This window comes from Pipistrellus kuhlii, unplaced genomic scaffold (assembly GCF_014108245.1).
Source record: "Pipistrellus kuhlii isolate mPipKuh1 unplaced genomic scaffold, mPipKuh1.p scaffold_m20_p_3, whole genome shotgun sequence".
Taxonomy (NCBI): Eukaryota; Metazoa; Chordata; class Mammalia; order Chiroptera; family Vespertilionidae; genus Pipistrellus; species Pipistrellus kuhlii.
In genome coordinates this window covers 54,549,008-54,575,444 of record NW_023425529.1, presented here as the reverse complement: position 1 = coordinate 54,575,444, position 26,437 = coordinate 54,549,008, and the positions used below count along the sequence as shown (strand labels likewise).

Here is a 26,437-nt window from a genome sequence, read left to right as displayed (position 1 = left end):
AAGATGCTACAAGCCAGATTGGTCTGTGCCTTTTCTCATGAGACAGAGTTGTATGATTCTTAGGCCCTGATATTGGTTACATTAAGACTTTTACTTTTTCTCCTAACTTTTTAATACTTTTAGTGAATGACCAACTTTCCCTGAGAATTTTTAGACACTTCTTGGGATCTTCAATCAGAGCACATAACACTTATCCTATATAATAAAAGCCCAATATGCAAATTGTCCCCTCCACTGGGAGTTTGGCCATTAGACCAGTTGCTATGATGCACACTGACCACAGGGGACAGATTCTCCACCGATAGGTTAGCGTGCTGCAGGGGCTGGTGGGCTGGACTGGAAAGTGAAGTGTGAGGTGAGAGCCATCAGGAAGCTCCCAGGGTTTGGTCTGAGAACCAGGGGGAGGCCGGCAGAGGCGGGAACCAGGAGGGATGGGGTGGCACAGGAGGTTGCTACCCGTGATCTGAGAGCCGTGGACTATGCAGCCCTCAGCAGCCTGTGGTGTTCTTGGTGCGCAATTATAATCTTCAGAGCTGCTTCTTTTTATTAAGCTTCACTAACTACTCCAGGAGAGTGGGTAGCACCATTATGGGGGGACAGGCCAGGTGCGCCTGCCCAAGGCCAAGGGGCGGCCTTGGGCTCCCAGGGACTCAGTAGAGAGGGGAGCGGGCCTGAGTCAGAGAAATCAAGTCCAAAACTTGAAAGGAAGCGGGAGGCAGTGAGGGATGGAAGGCGACAGCTGCTCAGGAGCTTAGAAAAGCTGCCGGGTAGGGGCAGCCGAGGAGCCTGTGCCTCTCCCACAGGGCAGACTCCGTCCCTCCCTCTCCCTGTGACCCGTCATCCCAGCTCTCCTCCGAGGCTCCACCTGGGCTCACCCTACACAGCTCCACACCTCTGGCATAGCCCCACTATGTCCCGCCCTGCACAGCCTTGGGGAGCTCCGCCCCTGGAGGAGAAAGGGGGAGGCTGCAGACAGAAGGTCGCAGGAGGAGGGGGAAGAGCAAGGCCCACCAAGTTATTGTAGATGGAGGGGAGGGAGGGAGGAACCCCACAGGGCTGGGGACAGAGATAGGTAGGGAAGGAGGGCTATGCGGAAGCACTGCCCTTGGTAGAAGCAGAAATCCTGACCCCATTTTACAGACCCCAGCAGAGTGTGTATGTGTGTCTCTAGCTCAGATCTTTCTCAAATATCTCAAAATTAGAAACCCAATCACTTGCTAGAAACCTCCCCCTGATTATTCCATAGGCATCCCAATCTCAAAATATCCAAAAATTCAATTTATCATCTTCCCCACCAATTTGTTACTTATCATTTGTTCTCTGGTAGAAAACTGAACATCAGTCTCTCTCAATATCCAACTACTCAAGTCCTTTCTCTATTTTTCATTCTAACAAATCCTCACCTAAACTCACTTTAACAACTAAAATCCAAATTTCATAATGTGACCCATGAAGACTTTGATAATCTGATTAGTGATTACCTCTCCTGTCTTATTGCTTTGTACTCAGTTCTTCAATCATAAAAAAGGCTTGTAGTTTTTTAATGCATTAGGTTGCTTCTCATCAATCTTTTTTTTTTTTTTTTTTTTTCCCCCCATGTACTCTCTATGCCTAGATGGCTGCCTTTCCAACCTCAGGGGCACATGCAAATCTCCACCCATGAAAGAAAAGGTAAATCTAAGTACACTGATTCTACTGGTTTTAAAATCCAAGAATCAATACAATGACTCTATCTCCCAGTAGAGGCTCTTAGGTGTAAGATGCATTTCTAGTCAAACATTCTCCAGTGGAGCTTAAAGACAGTAGGCATGCATGCTGGACCAAGAAAACAAGCATCCTGGATATTGTTTCTTTAAACCACAACTTCTGGTTTCTAACTATTTTCAGTTCTTAGGTACCTGTTCTTGAGCATCTTTTCCAAAAGAATGGCTGCCAAAATTCTGCTTGATTTAGCATCCTCCTATGAGTCATCTGGAAGAAGTGACTTGCTGAGATAAGTCTAGGAAGAAAGGGCAAAGAAGCCATGTAGGTGACCAACAGTACAGTGCTGTTACTAGGAGCAGGCAGGAAAACCACAAGGTCAATCTGATCAGGGGAAATGTTCTGGACACATAATACATCAAAACATTGTTCACTTGAAAATCACAACTGTCATTCATACTGTGAATACAAGGAAAGTATAATCAAGTTGCAATATCAGGCTTCAGTTCCCAAGTTATTCAGGGACCCATAGACCAATGGGTATAAAGAGGGATTGTGTAATATCTCAGGTTTCATATATTAACTTTTAGGAGCTCATCACAACAATCAAAGCTCTCCTGAGAGCTCAAGGGAAAGAAGACTTATCAGTGTATTATACTAATTAAAAAGTTTAAAGTTCAACTGAATTAAAATATGGCTCAGCTATTATTACCTCATCTGTCCTGATGTCTTCTCCATTTATTAAGATCACTAGTGGCCCGGTGCACAAATTCGTGCACTTTGAAAGGAAATTAATTAGAAGGTGGCCAGCAGAGTAGGACTGGGTGAGATAGGCTGGACACACTCTGGAACCAACCTCCCCAGTCAGCCAGACCTGGGGTGGCATCATGGCTCAAAGGGCGTCTGCAGAATGACCCGAGTCCCTCTGGAAGGTGGGGTCCCTTGGCCTGGCCTGGAAAGTCTGTGGGGACTGGGCCAAAACTGGCTGACATCCCTGGAGGGGTCCCAGAGTGCGAGAGTTGGTGCTTCTGCACAGCTCCTGTGTTGAGCATCTGCCCCTCTGGTGGTCAGTGTGCATCATACCTACCAGCTAGTTGGCCGGTTGCTTCATTATATATATATATATATGTACTAGAAGCCCTGTGCACAAAATTCGTGCATGGGGTGGGGGGTTGTCCCTCAGCCCAGCCTACACCCTCTCCAATCTGGGACCCCTCAAGGGATGTTAAACTGCCACTGGGATCGAATCTAAATGGGCAGTTCGACATGCTTCTCACAATCCAGGACTGCTGGCTCCCAACTGCTTGCCTGCCTGCCTTCCTGATTGCCCCTAACCACTTCTGCCTGCCAGCCTGATCACCCCCTAACCCAGGGGTCCTCAAACTTTTTAAAGTGGGGGCCAAATCACGGTCCCTCAGAGAGCTGGAGGGCCGGACTATATGAACTACTAATTCCTACTCTAACACCTCGGCTGCGCTCACTGCCCAAAAAACCTGGCGGGCCGGATCAAACTCCTCTGCGGGCCGCATGTGGCCCGCGGGCCGTAGTTTGAAGACGCCTGCTCCCATGCCAGCCTGATTGATGTCTAACTGCTCTCCTTCCAGCCTGTTTACCCCCAACTTCCCTCCTCTGCCGGCCAGGCCAACCTTAACTGCCCTCCCCTTCAGGGTTGATCACCTCCAACAGCCCTCCCTTGCAGACCTGGTCCTTCTCAACTGCCCTCCCTTACAGGCCTGGTGACTCCCCTGCTGCCCATTTTGTGTCCACATAGGGGCAGCCATCTTGTGTGCTGGAGTGATGATCAATCTGCATATTACTTTTATTTTTATTATTTTTTAAAAATAAGTTTTTTCTTTAATATATTTTATTGATTTTTTTACAGAGAGGAAGAGAGAGGGATAGTTAGAAACATTGATGAGAAAGAATCATCGATCAGCTGCCTCTTGCACACTCTCCACTGGGGATGTGCCTGCAACCATGGTACATGCCCTTGACCGGAATCGAACCTGAGACCTTTCAGTCCGCAGGCTGATGCTCTATCCACTGAGCCAAACCGGTTTCAGCTGCATATTACTTTTATTAGGATAGAGGTCTGGTGCATGGATGGGGGCCAGCTGGTTTGCCCTGAAGGGTGTCCCAGATCAGGGTGAGGGTTCCCTTGAGGTGTGGGGTGGCCTGGGAAAGGGGGCTGTGGTGGTTTGCAGGCCAGCCATGCTCCCTTGTCGACCCAAGCAGAGGCCCTGGTATCTGGAATTTATTTACCTTCTACAATTGAATCTTTGTAGCCTCGAGAAGAGCCAAGCCTCCTGCTTGCTCCATAGCTGCAGCCATTTCTTTTTGGATTTGTTTACCTTCTATAATTAAAACTCTGTATCCGAGTGGAGACCTAGGCTGACCAGGGCAGGTGGAAAGCTTGGTTTCTCTGTTCCTGGGAGCAATCCTAGCCTGCTCTCTCCAACTCCGTGGCTGCCGCCATTTTTCTTGGGATTTATCTCCTGTAATTAAAACTTTGTATTCTTGAGTGGAGGCCTAGGCTGGCCAGGATGTGTGGAAAGCTTGGCTTCCTCTATTGCTAGGGAAACCCAAGCCTCTTAACTGCTCTCTGTGGCTGCAGCCATCTTGGTTGGGATTTATTTGCATACTCGCTCTGATTGGCTGGTGAGCGTGGTTTGAGTGAAGTGATGGGTACTTTGCATATCACTTTTATTACAGTAGGTAGGATATAATATATATAATATATATGTGTCTCTCTGTTCTCCCAGAATTTCTTCTGCTCTTTTATCTCTCACTATATTTTCCACACTATATTTTAACTTATCTGCCCAATGTTCTGTCTTTAGTTCAGCAGTCGCCAAGCAGTGGTCTGCGGACCATTGGTGGTTTGTGAGGTCCAAAAAGTTGGCGACCGCTGCTCTATACTATAACCATCTTGAGGAGTGATTTTGTCTTTTCATATCTGCACCCCTAAGATATACAAACTGTTAAATCTATCAATTTACTGAATGACCAAGTCTTCTTTTTACTTGATTAAACAATCAAAAAATCTAAACCATTGCTACTCAAAACCCATTAACCATTTGTTTATGATGAGATGGGGAGTATGAACCAGAATGTTTAAAAGAATGGTTTCTTTTTTTGAGTAAGTCTTGCTTTTTAAAAAATGTCTAGTTAAATTAAACTGCTTTAGTAATGCAGCTGATTTACATTCTTGCCCCACTTTGATCCAAACACTTTTTAGAAAAAGATATTTTTCATAAAGAAAAGTAAAATGCTAAGGAATAGGTGGTTAAAATTAACTTTAGGGTCTTTATCCATCTTTATAAAACACACATATATTTACAGATACTCAAAAAGATGTAAAATAAAGACACCTATTTTCACTGGTATAAAATAAACAAAGACACAGGGCACTTAAAAATTTTTAAAAGCCAACACGCATTAAAAAAAACCTAATAAACTTTTAATTTTTTCCTTTTTTGTAACAGGACAAGTAACAGATTACATCAAACTTCAGAACTTCTCAAATATCTAATTATTATACACATTCCCATCTGTCTTGCAGGGAGGGATCTTGGTCAGAATAACAGTTTCAGGTAAAATAAGCTGCATAATAGTATATATTACAATAATAAGTGTACAATGTTTACATGAAGTATGTTTTAGAAGCAAGATAAAGATGTATCTGCATCAAAATGCTATCTTTTAAAATGCCACAACTATTTTTACATTCATTCTTGCAACAAGTCACAAGATGGGGTCACTAAGCTCAGATAAATCACTATGATGCACATAAAATGGTTATTTTATATATTATATATATTTATATTTTCACACGTTAGCATCTGAGACATAAACTGAGAATTTAAAATTTATTCTCTTCAGATAACAAATCATTTTTATTCTTCATAAACATAGTGCCCACAAAAGCACATAGGTAAGGCACAATAGGGTTTTCTGTTACAGAACAGTGTGCATCATGTTTATTTAACCAGAAAACGTGCATTATCTGTGCAAGTTCATGCTGCAAAACCAACACATATACAATAAAAACCAAAAAGGAAACTGAGCTTTAAACAAAATAAAAATTGGTACAACTTCAGCTGTTTCACATATTCATTTGGACTGACAATGATATATCAACAGTTTATTTAAAAAAAGAAAAAAAAAAGGGGGGGGGAGCCAGTTGTGGACATTACAACTAAAATTTGCTCCACAACTATTTTAATCTGAAATCAAAAACAGTAATAAAGTAACTTTACTGAAACAAAGTAAATATCGAGGCACAAAGCAATAGTCACTCGTGCATTTACTATATTGCAAACTTTTCATGACCCAAAACTGTAGATATAACTTTTCAGATACACATTTTGCTGAAACAATGTGCCCTGCTTTAAACTTGACATATACAGGGGAGCTAATATTTTATTAAGTTATAAATAGATTGGGAAAATGACTTAATCCCAATGGTAATATATCATTGCCCTAGTATTTATAATAAATACAGCTTTTCACAAAATACTTTTCCAATATCTGCCAATTGCTTCTTTATTGCTCACATAAATTTGAAACCATTACAACTGGTATCGAAACTTTCACACAAAATCATACTCAAGACATTTTTATATAAAACCTATAAAAGATATTTTATACTTGTATCTAATACTTCCAGGGTTTTGGCTGTTTGATCTATGTGATAGTACAGCCATATGTATATATATGTGTGTGTATATATACACATACACACACACACACACACATATACATACACACATATACACATATACATATATATACACTTTATGAATAAAATAGGAAGCTTATTTTACTGCTTTAGTGCAGACATCCTCACAAAACAAGACTACTTTTGCCACCACCAGCAATTATACATATATACAAAAGCCAGTTTAAGTACATGTACATCCAATTATACTTATATGTAACCACTAAATCCAAATTAGTTTTCCCATAGTCCAGCTGTAGCAAATGAATCTCTTACAAGCAATAGGTTAAATTGGAAAATGAACAGTTTTACCACATTAGCCTGTAAGGATCTATACAGGTTACTCTATACAAGAATTCACAACATTAGTTCACAGGAAATTATGGAAATACAAGCCTCTTTACCATGCTTTTGTGTGATTATCAAAACACTTTTTGGTGCAAAAATACCACCACCACATCTGAAAATACATGTAATAAAGTCAATGCTCCTCATGCAAAACTTTAAATGCAATGGCTTAAATGAGCTCCAAAAAAAACTGAATGAAACAATTATTTACCTACTCAGCATTGCTGCCTCATTGCTAAGTCCCTTTGGAACTTTAAGATTTCTGGAACGTTCAAATAGAGCTGTATTCAATAAAAATATTACATACAAAAAGCATTTAAAAAGGAAGACAGGAAACCAAACTGGAATTTTTCTATTGTAAATAACAGTTCTAGGAGTGGAAGAAAGTCTTTTCAGGAACCTCCTTGAGAATTGGCTAAGCCAGTCCGCAGACGAAGATGAGACATAGAGTTCATATGTTTATTTGATGGCTTCAAGGGAGTGTTGCAAGTAAGAGCGTGGGGAAAGCGATGGTGATATCTATCTAGTCGTAAATATTTTACTGTAACCAATTTCCCTGTTGTAAGATAAAAATAGTATTTTAGATCTGTAAAAATGTGTTTAACAATTTATAGAAAAACTGTGGTAAAAACATAAAAAACAAGTTAACATAATCTAAAATTATTTGTATAAAAATGCTTAACTTAAAATTCTTTAATTTAAAATTTTTAATTTAAAATATACTTTAAATAGTAAGCCATAATTTATCTCTTCAAAATGTTGATAATACTCAAATTTCTTACCATCAAACCAAGAGCCATGCAATGCCTTAAAAGCTTTCCCAGCATATTCTGGAGACAGACATTTAACATATACACAACCCTGCGATATTAAAATAAGAGAGAAAGAACAGTCTTAGTTTAATAGCAACAAATTCAAAATGTACAATTCAATAGTAAAAGTTACTTTACCTCACGTGAATTTTTGTCTACGGCAATATGAACAATACCATCGTTATCACTGCATTTTTCTAAAATTGCTTCTTGAATTGCCAAATGCCACTGATCCCCTATTTCCCTAAAAATTAATAAAAACAAAAATCAACAACCATATTCATACTCAGTATGCAGTCTTTTGTCTCTAAAACATATATATCCTGCTAAAATGGGGATTCTTTAAAGAGGTAGTAGCAAATAAATGCTTGATACTAGCAGGTAGATTTAAAAATATATATATAATAGTTTTCAGAAGCTCAGCCCTTTTCTCACTTTCCAGTGTAAGAATGCAGAGCTGGGACAAGGAAGGATAGAGGAACAAATGTGCTGTCATTTTTATGTTTAAAATCCCATGTACCTATGTCATTTCTTTTTTCTTTCTAATTGTGTTAATAATCACTTTAATAAGTTGGGGTGGATCGGTAAACATTGAATATTATTTTTAATAATATTTTCAAATTCCTAAACCTAAGGAAAATTTTTAGTAAATACAGTTAAGTCCTCACTTAACAATGTCAATAGGTTCTGTGACTTTTAGTAAAATGATGTATGACAACCAAATTTATCAGAGGCTAATTAATATAAACAGGAGTTACATTCCTACACATCTCATCAATGTTATAAAATGGCATTAAACAAACTGAACAAAAAGATGTTATTCAAGGACCCACTGTAATGTATTCTGAGCTTCTCTTCTCCAAAATAATTAGGGTAATACAAGACAAAAATAGTCACCTGACAAAAATAGTCACCTCAATATTAAGAGAGTTTTACAATATCCTGCTGCAGCAATGTAAATTAAGATATAGATTTTGAAGCAGAGGGGAAGGCGGCTACATTTTAAATTGTAATCTTCATCTTAAGTAATAAAATACTAGACTGGCAGTGATTTCCTACCCATTAAGATATGAGGTAAAATTCCCAACAGAAGGATTACCATCTTGCTAATTATTTCTATCTCTGCAAAATAGAGGCTGTGTATAGTATACTGACAGTGCTTCCCCACATTTCTGATTTTGCTGTCACTTATTTAAAATTTCATCATATTAACTATTTCTCTTTTTATTTATCCTCATGTGAGGATATGTTTCTGATTTTTAGAGAGAGAAGGGACTCCCATACTTGCCCCAACCGAGGATCAAATCTGCAATGTGCTCTGATCAGAAATCAAACCCAAAATATTTTGGTGTACAGGATGACACTCCACCAATTGAGCCACCTGGCCAGACTCAACTATTTCTTGAAATAAATGAGTTATTAAATGTAACTTATAGGCATTTTGTATGTAATTAATTCTCACTGTGAGGACTAAAACAAAAAACAGAAATGTCATATCATTCATTGAACAGATCAGCAGTTGCCTCCAGGAAGATTATTATAGCTTATATGTGACATATTATGGATTCTAGGTAATAACTTTAGACTGCTATTCTCTGGATGCATGTGCTGCTATAATTATATACACAGAAATGTTTCTCAACTATTAAATGGACAGAAAAGTTTTTCAAATATTACATGGATAAAAAGGGTCGTGCAAGGGAAGGCATGTAATATCTTTGTAGAGAATTTTTACAAGATTAGAAATTTTAAAATAGGTATTTTTATCCCTATTGCACATTGAGGCAAAGAACATAGGCATACATGACTGATACGTTTAATAAAGAGCACTGTTTGTATGGTGTGTGTTATTAATTTGACTCAAGCATTTACCTGCTATGTGAGTAAGAATTATAAAAGTTTTACAAATCATTATACATCTGGGTCTTTTAGCCAAACCTGTGGTTGCAGTATAACAAAAAGAGAAGAGAAAAATATAACCTTTCTGTAGTTAGAAATTAAGAAGGAAAGGAGATTTTTTAATTACAGCCATAGTATTGTAAGAATACCATTGATTTTTCAGCCAAATATACCAAATAAAAATTACATATACCCCTGATCATAATACTTACATAACTGGATCAAACATATTTCGAATCTTGAGACACGGCGTCAAACTATTTGGTGGTGAATTTCTTCTATCTAAATGAAATGCTACAAAAAACAAATTAGTTTTACTATTTTCCATTATTCCAATTTATTGAAAAGGTATTTAATCATTCAATTCATCCAAAAATATTTACTGTGTATTTTTACTATGAGGCAGACCTCTGGATGTTAAGGTGAATAAGATTGTAATTGCTCTCAGAGAATTTAGTTTAGTGGGGGAGACTTGAAAAATAGTGTTACCCAAGAAATCATAATTGTGGTAAAATCTAAGAAAGAGCAGTACAGAAAGCTCTCTAGGTAACTTAAGTTTAAGTCTAAAAGTATCAGATAACATGTCAGCAGGGTAGTGACATTTATGCTGGGACCTAAAGAATAAATAAAAATAGGCAAAGTGAAGAGAGGAGTAAAGTGAAGCAAGAAGGAACGTGGTCTATTCAAGTAACTAAAAGACATCCATTGTGCTAGAGTGAGGACAAGAGAAAGATAAACCTGAAGAGAGAGATGTCAGATTGCTCGAGACTATGTAGGTCACAAAGTATTTTAGGGATTACCATAAGTGCAACAGAAAGCCACTCAAACATTCTCAGGAGAGGAATGATTAATACAATGAGATCTGTCTTTTAAAGTTACAAATTTTAAAAATAGACAACCATATGGAGTATAACTTATGTGGAAGCAAAGATGAGGAGTGCATAGATGAGGAGTCTGTGGACGAAAAATATTTTTGATAAGCATTGGGGGTCAGAGGAGCTTCCAGTTGAAGGAGCTAGAAGACTCTCCTCCTTGACCAAGGACCTGTGTTTTATTAAACACAATTTGCCCAAGCTAGGTGGAAATATACACTTCAGAGAGTATGGTATCAAAGGGTTTTCAGAGATTGTCAGTTTTGGGAATAGCCTACAACTGCTCAGGTGTTTGGCCAACAAGAGGCAATAAAACGCTCTGAGCTGCCCTAACCGGTTTGGATAAGTGGATAGAGGGTCTCAAGGACTCAAGGGTCCCAGGTTTGATTCCGGTCAAGAGCCTGAGGACTCAAGGGTCCCAGGTTTGATTCCGGTCAAGAGCATGTACCTTGGTTGCGGGCACATACCCAATAGGGAGTGTGCAGGAGGCAGCTGATAGATGTTTCTCTCTCATTAATGTTTCTTACACTCTATCCCTCTCCCTTCCTCTCTGTAAAAAAAAAAAAAAAAAAAAAAAAAAAAAAAAAAAAAAAAAAAAAAATCAATAAAATATATATATTTTAAAATGCCCTGAGCTGTCTGGCAGTTAACAATACCATGCAGATTTGAGGGGAGAGCCTTTTAGCCATTTCCAACAGGTAAACTACATGTGACTCAAGCCTGTTGAGCTCCCCAAGCTTCACCAACCTTTTGGTAAAACTCTTGTAATTCTCTCTCTGGCCCTGATTCGCAGCCCCCTCAGCAGTCAGTGCTGGGGCACCGCACCTGCAGCGGAAGCAGTCAGAGCTGGGTTGATCTGGCTATCCAGTCTGACTGCAGGACTGACTTCCAGTTGGTTGAGCCTCGGTCGTCTAATATATAAAAATCCTGCCACGACCCAGGATTTTTATATATTAGAATAACATAAGACTTGTAATTGAAAATAACAAAACAAATTTATGCTTGTATTTTTTGAGGTTTAAAAATACATACCTTGACCTTGCCATACTTTTGAAGGGATTACTAATATTTTGTCACAGGACGCAGAAGGTTGGATCCACCGCCAAACTAGAAAATCCGCACCACCTATTCTTCGTGTTTCTGTGCGAACTCTAGACTCGTTAGCAGCAAGGAAGTCAACGGCTCTATCCCAGACTTTCTTCATTCTTTTCCTATTATGTAAAAAAAATTATTATCATCTTGGCTTATTATTTTTTCAAATATTAATAACTAAAGATAGTGTTATTGTTAATTCTGACTGTTCTTATTACTGAATTTCAAACTTTAGAGGTAGAGCATAAGTATCAGTATTTTTGCCCTCAATTTCCACCAAACCCTACTGTGTTACTAGGGTTAAGAAAGCTGCTCTAGCATATGGCATCATAATTATTTTCAAAAAGTTATTGGCTCTCTTATTTTAAAATCTTTGTTAATAAAAAGTATTTAAAAATATGACTAATAAAACTTCATTGGCCACTATCTCTGTTTCTTTATCAAGATGAAAGTAAAGGAAGATAGAAATTGACAAAAAAGAATCCAACGTAACAGAATGAGAATGACTTAGAAATCTAATTACCTATTTTGTCACTCAAAATCAGGAAGGTAACAGAAGAGAGCTTAGAAAGAAAAAAGTTTCAAATACAAAAATAAAGCCTGCACAGTAAAAACAGGTCTAGTTGAGAAGGGTCGCAACCCTCAATATAATTTTCACAACTATAGAAAACACCAACATTCTTATTTAACTCATAATGCTTTGAACACACCTGTCATGAGGCAGTATTAAGGAATCTCGTACATGTGGAATAGGCATGAAAGGTTGTAAATCTTTGTTTTCTTGGCAAGCTTCATTGTGACTTCGTAAAACGTCTGAAAATAAACACATTTACAAATGAAATCAATCACTAGTTATCATAATATAGTTTATCACATAATGGCTATTCTAAAAAATAGTTTAGATTTTTTTTATTTTTACTTTTTTGTTAATCCTCACTTGAGGATATTGCTTTTCAGAAAGTGGAAGGAAAGGAGGGGGAAGGAAAGAAAAAGGGAAGGATGAGGTGGAGATAAAAAGAGAGAGAGAAAGGAAAAGAAAGAGAGAAATCGATGTAAGAGAGACACATGAACTGGTTACCTCATGCACATGGCCCAACAGGGGGTGGGGATCAAACACACAACCCATTGCCCTTGACTGGGAATCAAACCCGAAACCCTTCTGTGCCCGAGCCAATGCTTTAAGCACTGGCCATGGCAATAGTTTAGATTTCTAAAAATACTATACCTATAATCTTTATCACCATATCATACATCTGTCTTGTTTCCTCTTCCTCTTTTGTCCAGCGATATTTCATGTAACGCAGAACAATACCAACCATCACCACACCTGCAATATTCATATATTTTGCATTTTAAAAATTTGTGGTCAATGACATTCAATAACATTCATTGCAAAAAACAAGAAAACTCATGACAGTTTCTACAGTGATTATTTTAACTGCCAAAATGAGATAATGGAATGTGCATTTAAGAGAGATTTAATTAGCTACATAATTGAAACTATATAGAAAATTTTAATATTAAACATAATTCAGGTTTAACTTAATCTCACTTCTTTTGTTATGTCGACAACTGAACTGTACTTTATAATTTTTAAAGTTTTTTCAATGTTTTAAAAATTTGTTAATAATTGCAACATTGAAATTCTAGCTGTTGATTTTTTTTTTTTGGTTAAAGTTTTTTTTATTTTATTTGTAAAAATGATTGTTTCTTAGTCTAGTATTTAAGAGTTAGGCTATGTAATTATGATGACATTTGTAAACATGTGTTTGTAAAAGTGAATTTTTGCTTGCCAGGGAAAGGATACTTTCAAACCATCATGTGTAGAATTCTGAGCATTAGAATTCTAATGTGTTCAGCATGGGCATTTTTTTCTTCTTTTTTCTTTCTTTAGTCAGAATTATTATGCTATGTCTTGTTGAAAAGATGTTCAAGATCTTAATTGTGTTCTATTGGCCCCTTTAAAGTGACTTAGGATATTTTTCTTCTAGTGTGAGGCCTCTCACATGCCCCACACCTAATCTTTTCTTGGGATTTGTCTCTTCAAATAATTAAAAGAATAACTTATTGGTTTGTGAAATAGTTCTTGTTATTCATTTGTTAAAATTCTTTAGGAGACCAGGAACTTCACATCTTTGGAGACCAACGAACCATTAAAGTCCACATAACTGACTGGGCAATCCTTTCTATGGTCCCTTCTGCCTCTAGTAATCTTTCTATAAAAACCTCAACTTCTTGGCTATTTCTTTTTCTGTTTTATCCCATATATCAGTTCTGATAAACTGGGGTGTTCACTGCAAATTCCTGCTCACGCTGTGGTGGAACTGGGCCTAATATGCTACCATCAGAAACAAATGTTCTGAAATAGATTTCTTATTTTTTGGAGGTGGCTGAGAGGTGACTCTATGTAGAACAAAGGAATCAACCATTTAAACTGGCTTGATAAGTTCAGCCAAGTAACTACTTGCCTATTTCACTTTTCACTAAATTAGCCAGATATTTCACAGAACTGAGTAAATAAATAAACATGGCACTTCAGCACATAATTTTATTCTATCCTCATTTGCTACTTGAAAAGTGTTCATAATGCAACCATCAATTAATTGAAAATGGGTTTATAAACAATTTGCTTCATATGACAAGATAACCCGTAGAGCTTAATCTTTTTCCAAAGATTTCTCCAAAACACGAGGACTGCCTTAAAATGTAGGTCATTGGTAGCTATTAATTTTTGAAAACAAAAAAACTGTTTCACGTACTATTAACTTTGCAGCTTTAAACTACTAGAAAACTGAATCTATTGGGATTAAACAAACTATACCTTACTTTTTAGATAAATTAATTTATTTTTGAGGGACCTGGACAAAAAAATAATTTCATAAATTCCTATTTTCAATCAAAATAGTCATATAAAATTTAGGAACCTAAATAAAAATTTTAATTCAGGAAATAATTTTTAAAATAAAAAATTATTTTAATAAGCATACATACCTTGCCATAATTAAAGTATTTTATTTAAAATACTTATATTTTACTTTTAAAAACTAACCTTAATTTTTATATTTTTCCAGTTCTATTTTAAAGTAGATTTCCACCTATGCACTATACCTGAGTACTTTTTTCTAAACTGATGCTGACATTATTTTAAAAAACCTATATATTATTATATCTTAGAGGAGTTTTGGATGTGATTTATAATAAAATAAATTATCAATCCTAGCATTTAGTGAAATACAGACACAAAAATTGTAAGATACAATGTATCTTCTTTGTCATCTTAACAACTTACCTAAACATAACAACAATAACCTGTGAGTGACAGTAATAAAAGCGCGCCGAAAACGACACCAAAAAGACATTAGCGGTCTCGTGGACTGTAAAAACTGCACATCAGTTACATTTGTCAGTTGTTCATCAGGGCCATCGCCGACACACCTATTTAAAAATAAAGGGAGAATTTAGAAGCAAAATCACTTTTGATACTACAAAATGATCAAAGTAAAAATTAAGTCCTTTATTACCTTATTCCAACATCTTTTCCATTTTCAAAAATCCACTGTAATGACATGTTAAATATATCTTCATATTCAGGACCTAAATTCTAATAAGAAAAATAGAGAACTAATTATTCTTAATAGTTCACATTCATTTGACTCTTATAATTAAGATACTTTACATAATACTTTAAACTATACTGCATAACAAAAAGTATTACTCATTACAGAAAAGTAAAAGGAAGAAAGTTAGCATTTCCCCACCACTCTAAGATAATTATGGTTAATATTTTGCTATGTTCTCTTTTTGTTTTGTTTTTTACATTTATAAATGTGTTTTTAATACCTTTTTTTTAAGTATCATCAAAAGAGTGAATTAGCAATTTTTTTAAATTTTACACTATTTTTAGATGGACAAATGACAAAAAATTCAGATGTGGCTATTTCATGGACATTTTCTCAAAAAGTAAGGACATCAAGACTCAAGAAAAACAACTGACGATATATTACTAATGATAAAATTCAAACTCTCAAGTGATAAGTTGAATTTTTAAAAACTTGTATCCATAACTATGAGATTGACAACTTCACAATAATTTGAAAACTCCTTACAATGAGACTGGTGTGATATTAATGAATATGACTTTGGGGTATGACATAATAAAATATGTCAACATTTGGAAGACCTATATAACCAGTAAACCAATATCTTCCAAATGACCAATGCATAAGTTACACAATCTTGTACAGGTAAAAAAAATCCATTCTAGTGCAAAACAGACTAATGGACTTTAAAGGCTAAGAATGAAAAAGTTTAGACATGGCTTCATATTCCACATTGCAACTAATCTTTAAGAAGCTACTATTTGTAGAATTTTAATGTGGTATCAAATAATAACTATAATTATTTAAGTATCAAAATACTTTTCCCTGAAATAAATCAGTCAGAGAAAGATAAGCATCACATGATCTCACTCATATGTGGAATGTTAATGAACTGAATAAACTCATGCTCAAAAATAGACCCAGTGTCATATTGTTGAACCTGGGAGGGAAGGCAGGGGAGGGTGAGTGGGAAGAGACCAACCAATGAACTTGTATGTATATAGACACAACCTGTGGGCACAGACAATGGGGTGCTGAGGACCTGGGGAGAGGGGAGGGGGGGAAAGGATGGGAGCTGGCTGGAAAAGGTTAATTGGGAGGGGGGGGGGGGGGGGGAGACACACTTATGTAATATTTTCAATAATGAAGATTTTTTTTAAACTTTTCCCTGTTTTGACTACAATCAGGGGTCCTCAAACTTTTTAAAGTGGGGGCCAGATCACGGTCCCTCAGAGAGCTGGAGGGCCGGACTATATGAACTACTAATTCCTACTGTAACACCTCGGCTGCGCTCACTGCCCAAAAAACCTGGCGGGCCGGATCAAACTCCTCTGCGGGCCGCATGTGGCCCGCGGGCCGTAGTTTGAAGACCCCTGGACTACATTATCTGTATATGACTAAATTTTATTATGTATTTATACCAAACCACAACATAACAGATCAGAAGCAGATATGAGAAACCAGTTGCCTTTTCCTAAGCTACACATTAAATAAATTTGCAAAAGGGAGTCAAGATGGTGGCCGGCAGGACAGCAATGAGGGAGAGAGTGAGAGTGAGGGAATGAAAGAGCAGTATGTGGACGTGTGGTGCGTTGTGTGTGTGTGTGTTGTGTGTGACAGATCATGCAGGAAAGAGTCTCGGGTTGGCAGATCAGACTATACTAGACAGGGAACACTTGCTATGGCTGTAAGCACTCCCAGGGCTACTGGCTCTAGCTCAGAAAACATGCCATCTTGAAGAGAGCTGCTGTGACTAGGAAGGAGCCCAGCCTCACCACCACCCAGACTGACCGCAGACACCAGCCCAGACACTACAGCCACTCCTGCCAAAAAACTGCTATCTCATCCGCAGACCCACAGACACTGGGACCACAGCTTCCCTGACCTCAGACACCTGTGAGCCCTGAGTGCACTCCCCTCCCACTTCACCCACAGCCCCTGTGCAGAACGTAGGTACTCTGGTGAGAGCAAAAATGGGGAGCCAAAGAAACAACCCCCAAAAGGGGGGGAAGGAGAAATGGCCAGAAAAGAAACTAAATGAAACAGTGGCTTTCAATATGTCAGAAAAATAATTCAAAGTAAGGATCATACAGTTCCTAAACCGGCTGGATGAGAAATTCAAGAACTTATGGAAGAATCAAGAGGAAATCAAGAATGATACAGTTACAATAAAAAACACAATGGAAGGTTTCAATAGTAGGCTAGAAGAAGCGGAAGACCAAATTAGCGAGTTAGAAGAAAAAGGTGGTAAAACACACTCAATCTGAACAGCAATTGGAGAAAAAAATTAGAAAGCAGGAGGAAAGCCTAAGGAAGATTTGGGACAACATGAAACAAGGCAACATACATATAATAGGAGTGCCAGAAGGACAAAAAGAGGAATTATTAGAAAATCTATTTGAAGAAATAATGACAGAAAACCTCCCTGATTTGGAGAAGTCAAAAAACCACAAGGAGTCTCAAACAAGAAGAAGCAAAAAAAGACGCACACCAAGACACGTCGTAATTTCAATGGCAAATGTTAATGACAAAGAGAGAATCTTAAATGCTTCGAGAGAAACAGAGTTATCTACAAGAGATCGCCCATAGATTATCAAATGATTTCTCAACAGAAACACATCAGGCCAGAAAGGAATGGAAGAACATATACAAAATGATGCAAAAGCAAGGGACTGAATCCAATAATACTCTATCCAGCAAAGCTAGCATGCAAGTTGAAGGGGAAATCAGGCGCTTTGCAGAACAAAAATGGCTAAAGGATTTTATCACTACCAAGCCAGCAATGCAAGAAATGCTAAAGGGACTGTTGTAAAAATAAGAAAAAAGAAGAACACAGGCATAAAGAATAAAAATGGCTATAAACAAGTACCTATCAATAATCTTAAACCTAAATGGATTAAATGCTCCAATCAGCCAAAACCGGTTTGGCTCAGCGGTAGAGCGTGGGACTGCAGACTGGAGGGTCCCGGGTTTGATTCCAGTCAAGGGCATGTTCATTGGTTGCGGGCACATCCCCGGTAAGGGGTGTGCAGGAGGCAGCTGGTCGATGTTTCTCTCTCATCGACATTTCTAGCTTTCTATCTCTCTCCCTTCCTCTCTGTAAAAAATCAATAAAATTTATTTTATTTTTAAAAAATGCTCCAATCAAAAGACATCGAGTGCCTGAATGGATAATAAAACATGACCTATATATATATGCTGTCTACAAGAGACCCACCACAAAACAAGGGATTCATACAGACTGATAGTGGAGAGGTGAAAAAATATTTTTTCAAGCACATAAAAATGAAAAAAAAAATAAAAATAAAAAAATAAAAAAAAGCTGGGTAGCAATGATTATATCTGACAAAGTAGACCTCAAAATGAAGGCCATAACAAGAGATAAGAAAGGTCACTTCATAATACTAAAGGGATCGATACAACAAGAGGATATAACTCTGGTAAACATATGCACCCAATGCAGGACTACCCAAAAACATAAAATAAACTTCTGGAAGGTATCAAGGAGATATCAACCGCAATACGATCATATTAGGAGATTTTGACATCACTGGGTAAATCCTCTAGACAAAAAAAATCAACAAAGAAACAGCAATCCTAACTGACTCATTAGATAAGATAAACTTAATTGACATATTCACAACATTTCACCCCAAAGCTATGGAATATACATTATTCTCAAGTGCACACAGGATATTTTGAAAGACAGACCACGTATTGGGACACAGGGAAAGTCTCTTCAAATTAAAGACAGAAATCATATTGAGCATCTTCTCAGATCAGAATGGCATCAAATTAGAAATCAACTACAATAAAAACAATGAAAAAAAAATCAAACACTTGGAAGCTAAATAGCATGTTATTAAACAATGATTGGGTTACCAAAGAGATCAAAGAAGAAACAAATAGCATCCTGGAAACAAATTACAATAAAACAAAAAATCCAGAATCTATGGGACACAGTGAAAGCAGTCCTGAGAGTAAAGTTCATAGCTCTACAGGCCTACCTCAAAAAAAACCCAAGAAAAATGGTAATAAATTATTTAACCCTACAACTAAAGGATGAGAAAGAGAGAAACTAGAAAAGCCCAGAGTGAGCAAAAATAAGGGAATAATAAAGATCAGAGTGGAAATAAATGACATAAAGACCAAAAGACAAACAAACAAACAACAACAAAAAAATCAATAAAACTAAGAGCTGTTTCTTTGAAAGAATAAATAAGATGGATGCTCATCAAAAAGCAGAGAGGGAAAAAAAAAAGAAAAAAAGCAAAGAGAGAGGATCCAAATAAACAAAATCAGAAATGAAAAAGGTGAAATAACAACAGACCCCACACAAATACAAATGATTGTAAAAAAATAAAATAAAATAAAAATACTATGTACAACTCTATTCCAACAAACTAAACTGGTCAACCCAGAAGAAATGGACATATTCCTAGAAAATAATGACCTTCTAAATCTCATTCAGGAAGAATAAAATAACCTGAATAGGCTGATAACCACCAATGAAATTAAAGCAGTAATAACAAAAAGCTTCCAGCAAACAACAGCCCTGGGCCAGGCAGCTTCACAGGGAAGTTTTACCACATTTAAAGAGAAGAACTAAAACTCTCCTCAGACTATTCCAAATAATTCAAGAGGAAGGAATACTTCTAAGCTCTTTCTATGAAGCTATAATTACCCTAATTCCAAAACCAGATAAAGACACTACAAAGAAAGAGAATTACAAGCCAATCCCTGATGAACACAGATGCTAAAAACCTCAACAAAATTCTAGCAAATCAGATCCAGCATTACATTAGAAAGATCATATACCATGACCAAGTGGAATTTATTCCAGGGATGCAAGACTGGTACAATATTTGCAAATCAATAAATGGGATACATCACATAAACTGAGAGATAAAAATCACATAATCATATCAATCCTATTTAATAAAAGCCCAGCGACTGAAATGGCGGAACGACCAGAATGACTGGAGATCAGAATGATGGCACCGACTGGTCCCGCCCCCTAGCAGGGAACCCCACCCTTATCGGGGATGTGGACAGCCTGCAAACTGCCCACAGCCCCTCGCTCTGGCTGGCCCTGCTCCCCAGTGAGGATCCCCTACTTGATCAAGGCAGGCCAGCCAGCCCACACCTGTGCACTGGGCCTCTATCCTATATAATAAAAGGGTACTATGTAAATTGACCCCAATGGTGAACCAGAACAACCCCTTGACCAGTCACTATGAGGTGCACTGACCACTTCTAGGTACCTTTCCCCAGCCGATAGGCTCAGATCACCCAATGGCAAACAAGGAACTGGGGGTGGGTGGCAGGGGTTGCAGGTGGCACCAGGCCAAAGCCCTTGCTCCACTGGTTGCCCAACACACAGAGGGCAACCTGCGGTGGGGGCAAGCAGGCGAACAGCTGAACTTTTGGTCCCCTCCCCGGGTAGTCAGGCTCCCAATACCCAAGGGCAAATGGGAAACCAGGGGTGGGTAGTAGTGGGAGGTAGGCAGGTGGAACAGCTGACTTCTCAGTTCCTCCCCCCAGCCAGCAGGCACTGATCACCTGATAGCGTACGGGAATTGGGATGGGCAGCAGTAGGAGGTTGGGCCAGCTGCGGGCAGTCAGGGAAGATGGCCTTGATTGCAGGCCATGCCTAGGGACCATAAAAAATCAAACACCCTTTCTTGATAAAAATTCTCAGCACAGTGGGAATAGAGGGATCATATCTCAGCATAATAAAAGCCTTATATGACAAACCTGTACTAATAGCCAACATAATACTCAATGGGAAAATACTAGAATCATTTCCCCTAAGAACAGGAACAAGACAGGGATGCCCACTCTCACCACTCCTGTTTGACACAGTACTGGAAGTGCTAGCCATGGTCATTAGACAAGTAGAAATTTTTTTAAAATAGGCACCCAAATTGGAAAAGAAGTAAATCTGTCATTATTTGCAGATGACATGATACTATACATAGAAAACCCTAAGGACACGATCAAAAAACTACTAGACTTAAAAAATGAATTTGGCAATGCAGCAAGGTACATTATTAATGCCAAGAGATTGATGGCTTTTTTATATGCCAATACGGTAGAAAGAGAAACTAAAGAACAATCCCACTGACCATTGCAACAAAAAAATTAAAATTCCTAGGAATAAACTTACCTAAGGAGGTAAAAGACTCAAAAAACTACAGGACGTTGAAAAAAGAGAGATAGGGGGAAAAATAAACAAATGGAAAAATATATCATATTCATGGACTGTTAGAAGCACCATCATTAAAATGTCCATTCTACCCAAAGCAATCTATAGATTCAATGCAGTATCCATTAAAACACCAACAGCTTATTTCACAGACCTAGAAAAAAATCTCCAAAAATTCATATGGAATAAAAAAGACCCCGAATAGCCGCAGCAATCCTGAGAAAGAAGAACAAAGTTGGAGGATCACAATACCACATATCAAGCTATATTACAAAGCCACTGTTCTCAAAACTGCCTACTAGCACAAGAACAGACATGTGGACTAATGGAACAGAACAGAGAACCAAGAAATCTACCCAAGCCATTTTGCTCAGTTAATATTTGACAAAGGAGGGAAGAATACACATTGGAGTCTAGACAGTCTCTTCAATAAATGGTGTTGGGAAAAATGGACTGATACATGCAAAAAAATGAAACTAGACCAGCAGTTGCCAACCGCTGCTCCAACGTTTCCTTAAACTAGCGGTAGCCAACTAGTTGTTGGCAACTGCTAAACTAGACCACCAACTTACACCATACACAAAAATAAACTCAAAATGGATAAAGGACTTAAATATAAGACAGGAAACTATAAAAAATCTTAGAAGAATTAACAAGCAGCAAAATATCAGACACTAGGGTTGAGGGCATGTGCTAGAGGTTGGGAGTGCAGGGGAGAGATCAACAGGGGGAAAAGGAGACATACCTAATATTTTAAACAAAAAAGAATTTTGTTTTAATTGGCAAAAAATGTGAAATGGCACTTCTCACTCAATTTTTTGAAAAATGTATTTTTCATAAAACTGCATGTTAAAATGTAATATTTTAAACAATTATATAAATTTGTTTTGATTTCTAATATGGTAATTATGCATCTAAATATAAATAAACAAAGAAACAATAAATAATTAAATATCCCACAAACAAGACATTTATGTTCCTCAGACATTTCAGGAGTACTAGAGTTACCAGCGGTAGCTCTAGCTGGTTTGGCTCAGTGAATAGAGGGTAGGCCTGTGAACTGACAGTCCTGGTTCGATTGTGGTCAAGGGCATTTATCGATAACTTAGTTGCAGGTTCCTCCCCAGCCTGGGCCATACTCCAGACGAGTGCAGAAGGCAATTAACCAATGTGTTCCTCTCACATTGATATTTCTCTCTGTCTTTCCCTCTCTCACGCTCTCTGAAAATCAATGGAAAAAGATCCTTAGGTGAGGATTTAGAAAATAATAATAATAATAAAGAAAGAAAAAAAGAAAATAATGTATTTAGAAAATTAAAAATAAAATAAAAATAATTTATTTTTAATCAAATTATTAAAAATAAAAGTAGATGTATCACATCACATCTACTGTTTTTCACTTGCTTTTTTCACAAAATGAGGTCAGTGCAAACAAAACAATCCCAAGTTTTTATAACAAAACAATATTCCATTGTATGGCTATTTTATACTTTAATCAATCAACCTCTTATTAATAAACATGTAAAGTGTTTCCAGTTAATATTTTAATATATCAGATAGGGCTGAAAATTCTTTGAAAATTCTTTCTTTCAATATTTATTGAGGATTCACTATGGGTTAGGTGCTGTTCTAGGACCTAATGATGTATCACCAAACAAAACAATCAAAATTCCCTATGCTCACAGAGCTTATATTCTATTAAAAAATATGTTTTCATATACTACGTGAAGTGAAAAGGATGAACTTCTAAAAGTAGAAATAATTCTGTTTTTAAAGTCAGTAAGTAATAGCTATTACATTTCATAAACAGATTCTTCAGTGGCACTGAAATCACAAAGTTCTCATTTGATCAGTAAATTTACTTCCTAATATAAAATTGGTAATTTTAATATGTAAAATTTTAAAATCCTATCTAATAAGAGTAATATGCAAATTGACTGTCACTCCAACACACAAGATGGAGCCTCCTTGTGGACACAGATGGATGCTACAAGATGGCCAGAAGGGGAGGGAAGTTGGGGGTGACCAGGCCTGCAAGGAAGGGCAGTTGGGGGGGGAGACACAGGTCTGCAGGGGAGAGCAGTTGAGGAGGGGGAGAAGGGACCAGGCCCACAAGGGAAGGCAGTTGGGAGCAAACCTGTAGAAGTTGGGGGTGACCAGGCCTCCAGGGGAGGGAAGTTGGGGGTGACCAGACCTGCAGGGGAGAACAGTTGGGGGAGAGGGGAGCAGACCAGCAGGGAAAGCCTGTTAGGAGCAATGAGGCTGGCAGGGGAGGGCAGTTAGGGGTGACTGGGTCAGTGGGGGAAGGCAGTTGCAGGGGATCAGGTCTGCAGGAAAGGGCAGTTAGGGGTGACCAGGCCAGCAGGGGAGGGCAATAAGGGGCAATCAGGCTGGCAGGGGAGCAGTTAGGGGCAACTAGGAAGGCAGGCAGGTGAGTAGTTGGGAGTCAGCAGTCCTGGATTATAAGAAAGATGTCCCAGATTGGAGAGGGTGCAGGCTGGGCTGAGGGGGACACCCGTCCCCCCATACATGAATTTCATGTACCAGGTCTCTAGTGTTTTATAAGCAGAACTAATCTTGCCAGGCATTATTACTTAGGTGTAATTAATACCAGGATTTTTCTAGATGGAAAAGATAATTACAGGCTATCTGTTATTTGAAAAAGAAAGTGTAATTATTTAAGTATTATTTATAAAAATTTTAAAAGTTGCCAATGTAATTAATTATTAAATAAATGAGAAGTGGTTTATATATAAAATCATTTCAATGGAATATTATGAACCCAGAAATAAACAGATCTAAACAGCTATATGCATAAAATAGTAAAACTACATTTAATTTACATTTATTTATAACTATAAAAGTTATATTCTTGTGAGTAAAAACTAGAAAATGAAGTGATTTCTGTTTTAATATAGCTTTAAAATATTATACAATAAAATTACACAAAAATAATTTCAGACAATTATTGTTGTTATAAATATACTAGAAATCACGTGCATAACTAAAAATCAAACAAAATTCATAATCATTGCTCTAAAACTAGAGAAGAAAAAACCTCTGATAAAAAAACATCAAGAGAACATAATTCTAATTATATTGCATGAATCAAGATTAGCTAAAGCACAAACTACAGTAGTCCCCCTTAAACCTTGGTTTCGCTTTCCTCAGTTTCAGTCACCTACAGTCAACCACGATCCAAAAATATTAAATGGAAAATTCCAGAAATAAACAATTCAATAAGCAATTCCTAAATTTTAAGTTACCTGCCATTCTGAGTGTTGTAATAGAATCTCATGCTGTTCCCATTCCATCCTATCCAGGATGTGAAACATCCTTTTATTGTGTGTTCACAATATATACACTAGCCTTTTCAGTTATCAGATAAACTGTTGCAGTATTACAGTACTAGTGTTCAAATAAAATTATTTTTATTTAATAATGACCCCAAAATACCAGAGTAGTGATACTGGCAATTCAGATATGCCAAAGAGAAGCCATAAAATGTTTCCTTTAATTGAAAAGGTGAAAGTTCTTGATATAACAAGAAAAAAATTATATGCTGAAGTTGCCAAGATCTACATTAAAATCAAATCTTCTATCCGTCAAAAGTATGAAAAAGGAAAAAGAAAAAAAAACACACAAAAAAAACCTCATGCTATCACACCTCAAAAATGCAAATGTTATAACCACAGTGCATAATAAGTGCTTAGTAAGATAAAAAAGGCAATAAATTTTGGGTGGAAGACGTGAGCAGAAATCCTATTCTGATTGATGGTAATGTGTTGTACCAGAAAGCATTGAGCCTATATGAAGACTTTATAGTAAGTAATTCTCTGAAAAGAGTGACTGACATTCACATAACTTTTATTATAGTACATTTTTTAATTATTCTATTATTAGTTATTGTTGTTAACCTCTTATTGTTAACAGGATCAGCACAGTATACAGGACTTTCAAAATCCACAAAACAAGATTAATATGGGTTATCCATGAAGCTGGAGATACTGCATTGATTCTCCTTTGTAATATATAGGTTTTTTAAAAAGATTTTTGTATTCATTTAGTTTCTTTCAAAGACTTTAATCCTTCAAACACAGGCACTATAGCAGACTTCAAAGACATATTTTAAAATTCAATGAAATGTATAGACTTTAGTTACTGGGATGTGTATATATGAGCTTCAACTTACATTACTTCAATATGCAGAAAATTATGACACTTTTGCATCCTTATATAGAATTTTGAAGGCTAGACTATACACATTTCAAATAATGTTGAAATAAATAAATTTCCAAGTTTACTAGCTGTATATTTTAAATATAAATTTTAGTCTGGCTGGTGTGGCTCAGTGCTTGAGCATGAGCCCATGATCGAGGAAGGAGGTTAGGGTTCGATTCCCAGTCAGGACACATGCCCAGATTTTGCAATCCCCAGTAGAGGGCGTGCAGAAGGTAGCCAATGATGTTCTCTCATCACTGATTTTTCTATATCTCTCCCTCTTCCTCTCAGAGGGAGGGAAGGAAAAAGGGGGTTGGGAGTGGGGAGAGAGAAACATCGATGTGCGAGAGAAACATCAATTAGCTGTCTCCCGTGCAACCCAGGTACATGCCCTTGACTGGAAATCAAACCTGTGACCCCTGGTGCTTGGGCTGATGCTCTCAACACTGAACACAAAATTGACTAGGGCCCCAAAAATGTGTATTTAAAACCCAAACCAGATGCTTTGAACATGGATTACAGTTTCAAAGTATAAAAATAATATCGTTTCTATAAAAGACTCAGCTCATCAAAAAAATTAAAAAGAAGGGGAAATGAAACTGCTAAAAGTAAGTCAAGCAAATATTAAAACATATTGAGGACAGTTACAAAATGGACAAAATACATGTTCATAATAGCAATGTGGCTTTCCAGTTAGTAAACATTCTGGTTAATTGTGAGATAACATATGCTATACATCAAATGCTACCTTTTAAATTAATTAAAATATGACACACAAAAATCAATGTAAGAGTGAATATAATTTAACTTGATCATTCAGTGGGAACTTGATCTTTCATCTCCAAGAATAATGGAAAGAACATAGTCCTCAGAATCAAGCAGATCTGGGATCAAATCATGACTCCATTATTGATTACTTATTAATCCTCATTTAAGTGAGGATTAAAAACAAACAAAAACAAAAA

General features: G+C 37.2%; 1 protein-coding gene across 3 annotated transcripts in view; it reads right to left on the bottom strand.

The window, feature by feature from the left end:
- Positions 1–1,166: 1,166 nt before the first annotated feature.
- The window catches only part of LEMD3 (LEM domain containing 3), a 74,190-nt gene continuing 48,919 nt past the window's right edge, over positions 1,167–26,437 (bottom strand). The window contains exons 5-14 of one of the 3 annotated variants that reach the window (XR_006742865.1): positions 14,966–15,045; positions 14,734–14,879; positions 12,670–12,771; positions 12,155–12,257; positions 11,385–11,563; positions 9,693–9,774; positions 7,720–7,825; positions 7,552–7,630; positions 1,899–1,999; positions 1,167–1,651 (exon numbers count right to left, since the gene is read on the bottom strand). Coding sequence is in view for 2 of the 3 variants with exons in the window: in XM_036458991.2 (XP_036314884.1) it covers positions 7,162–7,325; positions 7,552–7,630; positions 7,720–7,825; positions 9,693–9,774; positions 11,385–11,563; positions 12,155–12,257; positions 12,670–12,771; positions 14,734–14,879; positions 14,966–15,045 (1,041 nt within the window). In the remaining variant the exon portion in view is untranslated. Of the gene's footprint in view, positions 1,652–1,898; positions 2,000–5,123; positions 7,326–7,551; positions 7,631–7,719; positions 7,826–9,692; positions 9,775–11,384; positions 11,564–12,154; positions 12,258–12,669; positions 12,772–14,733; positions 14,880–14,965; positions 15,046–26,437 lie in introns of those variants that run through there. The other 2 variants (XM_036458991.2, XM_036458993.2) reach the window with 2 other exon arrangements.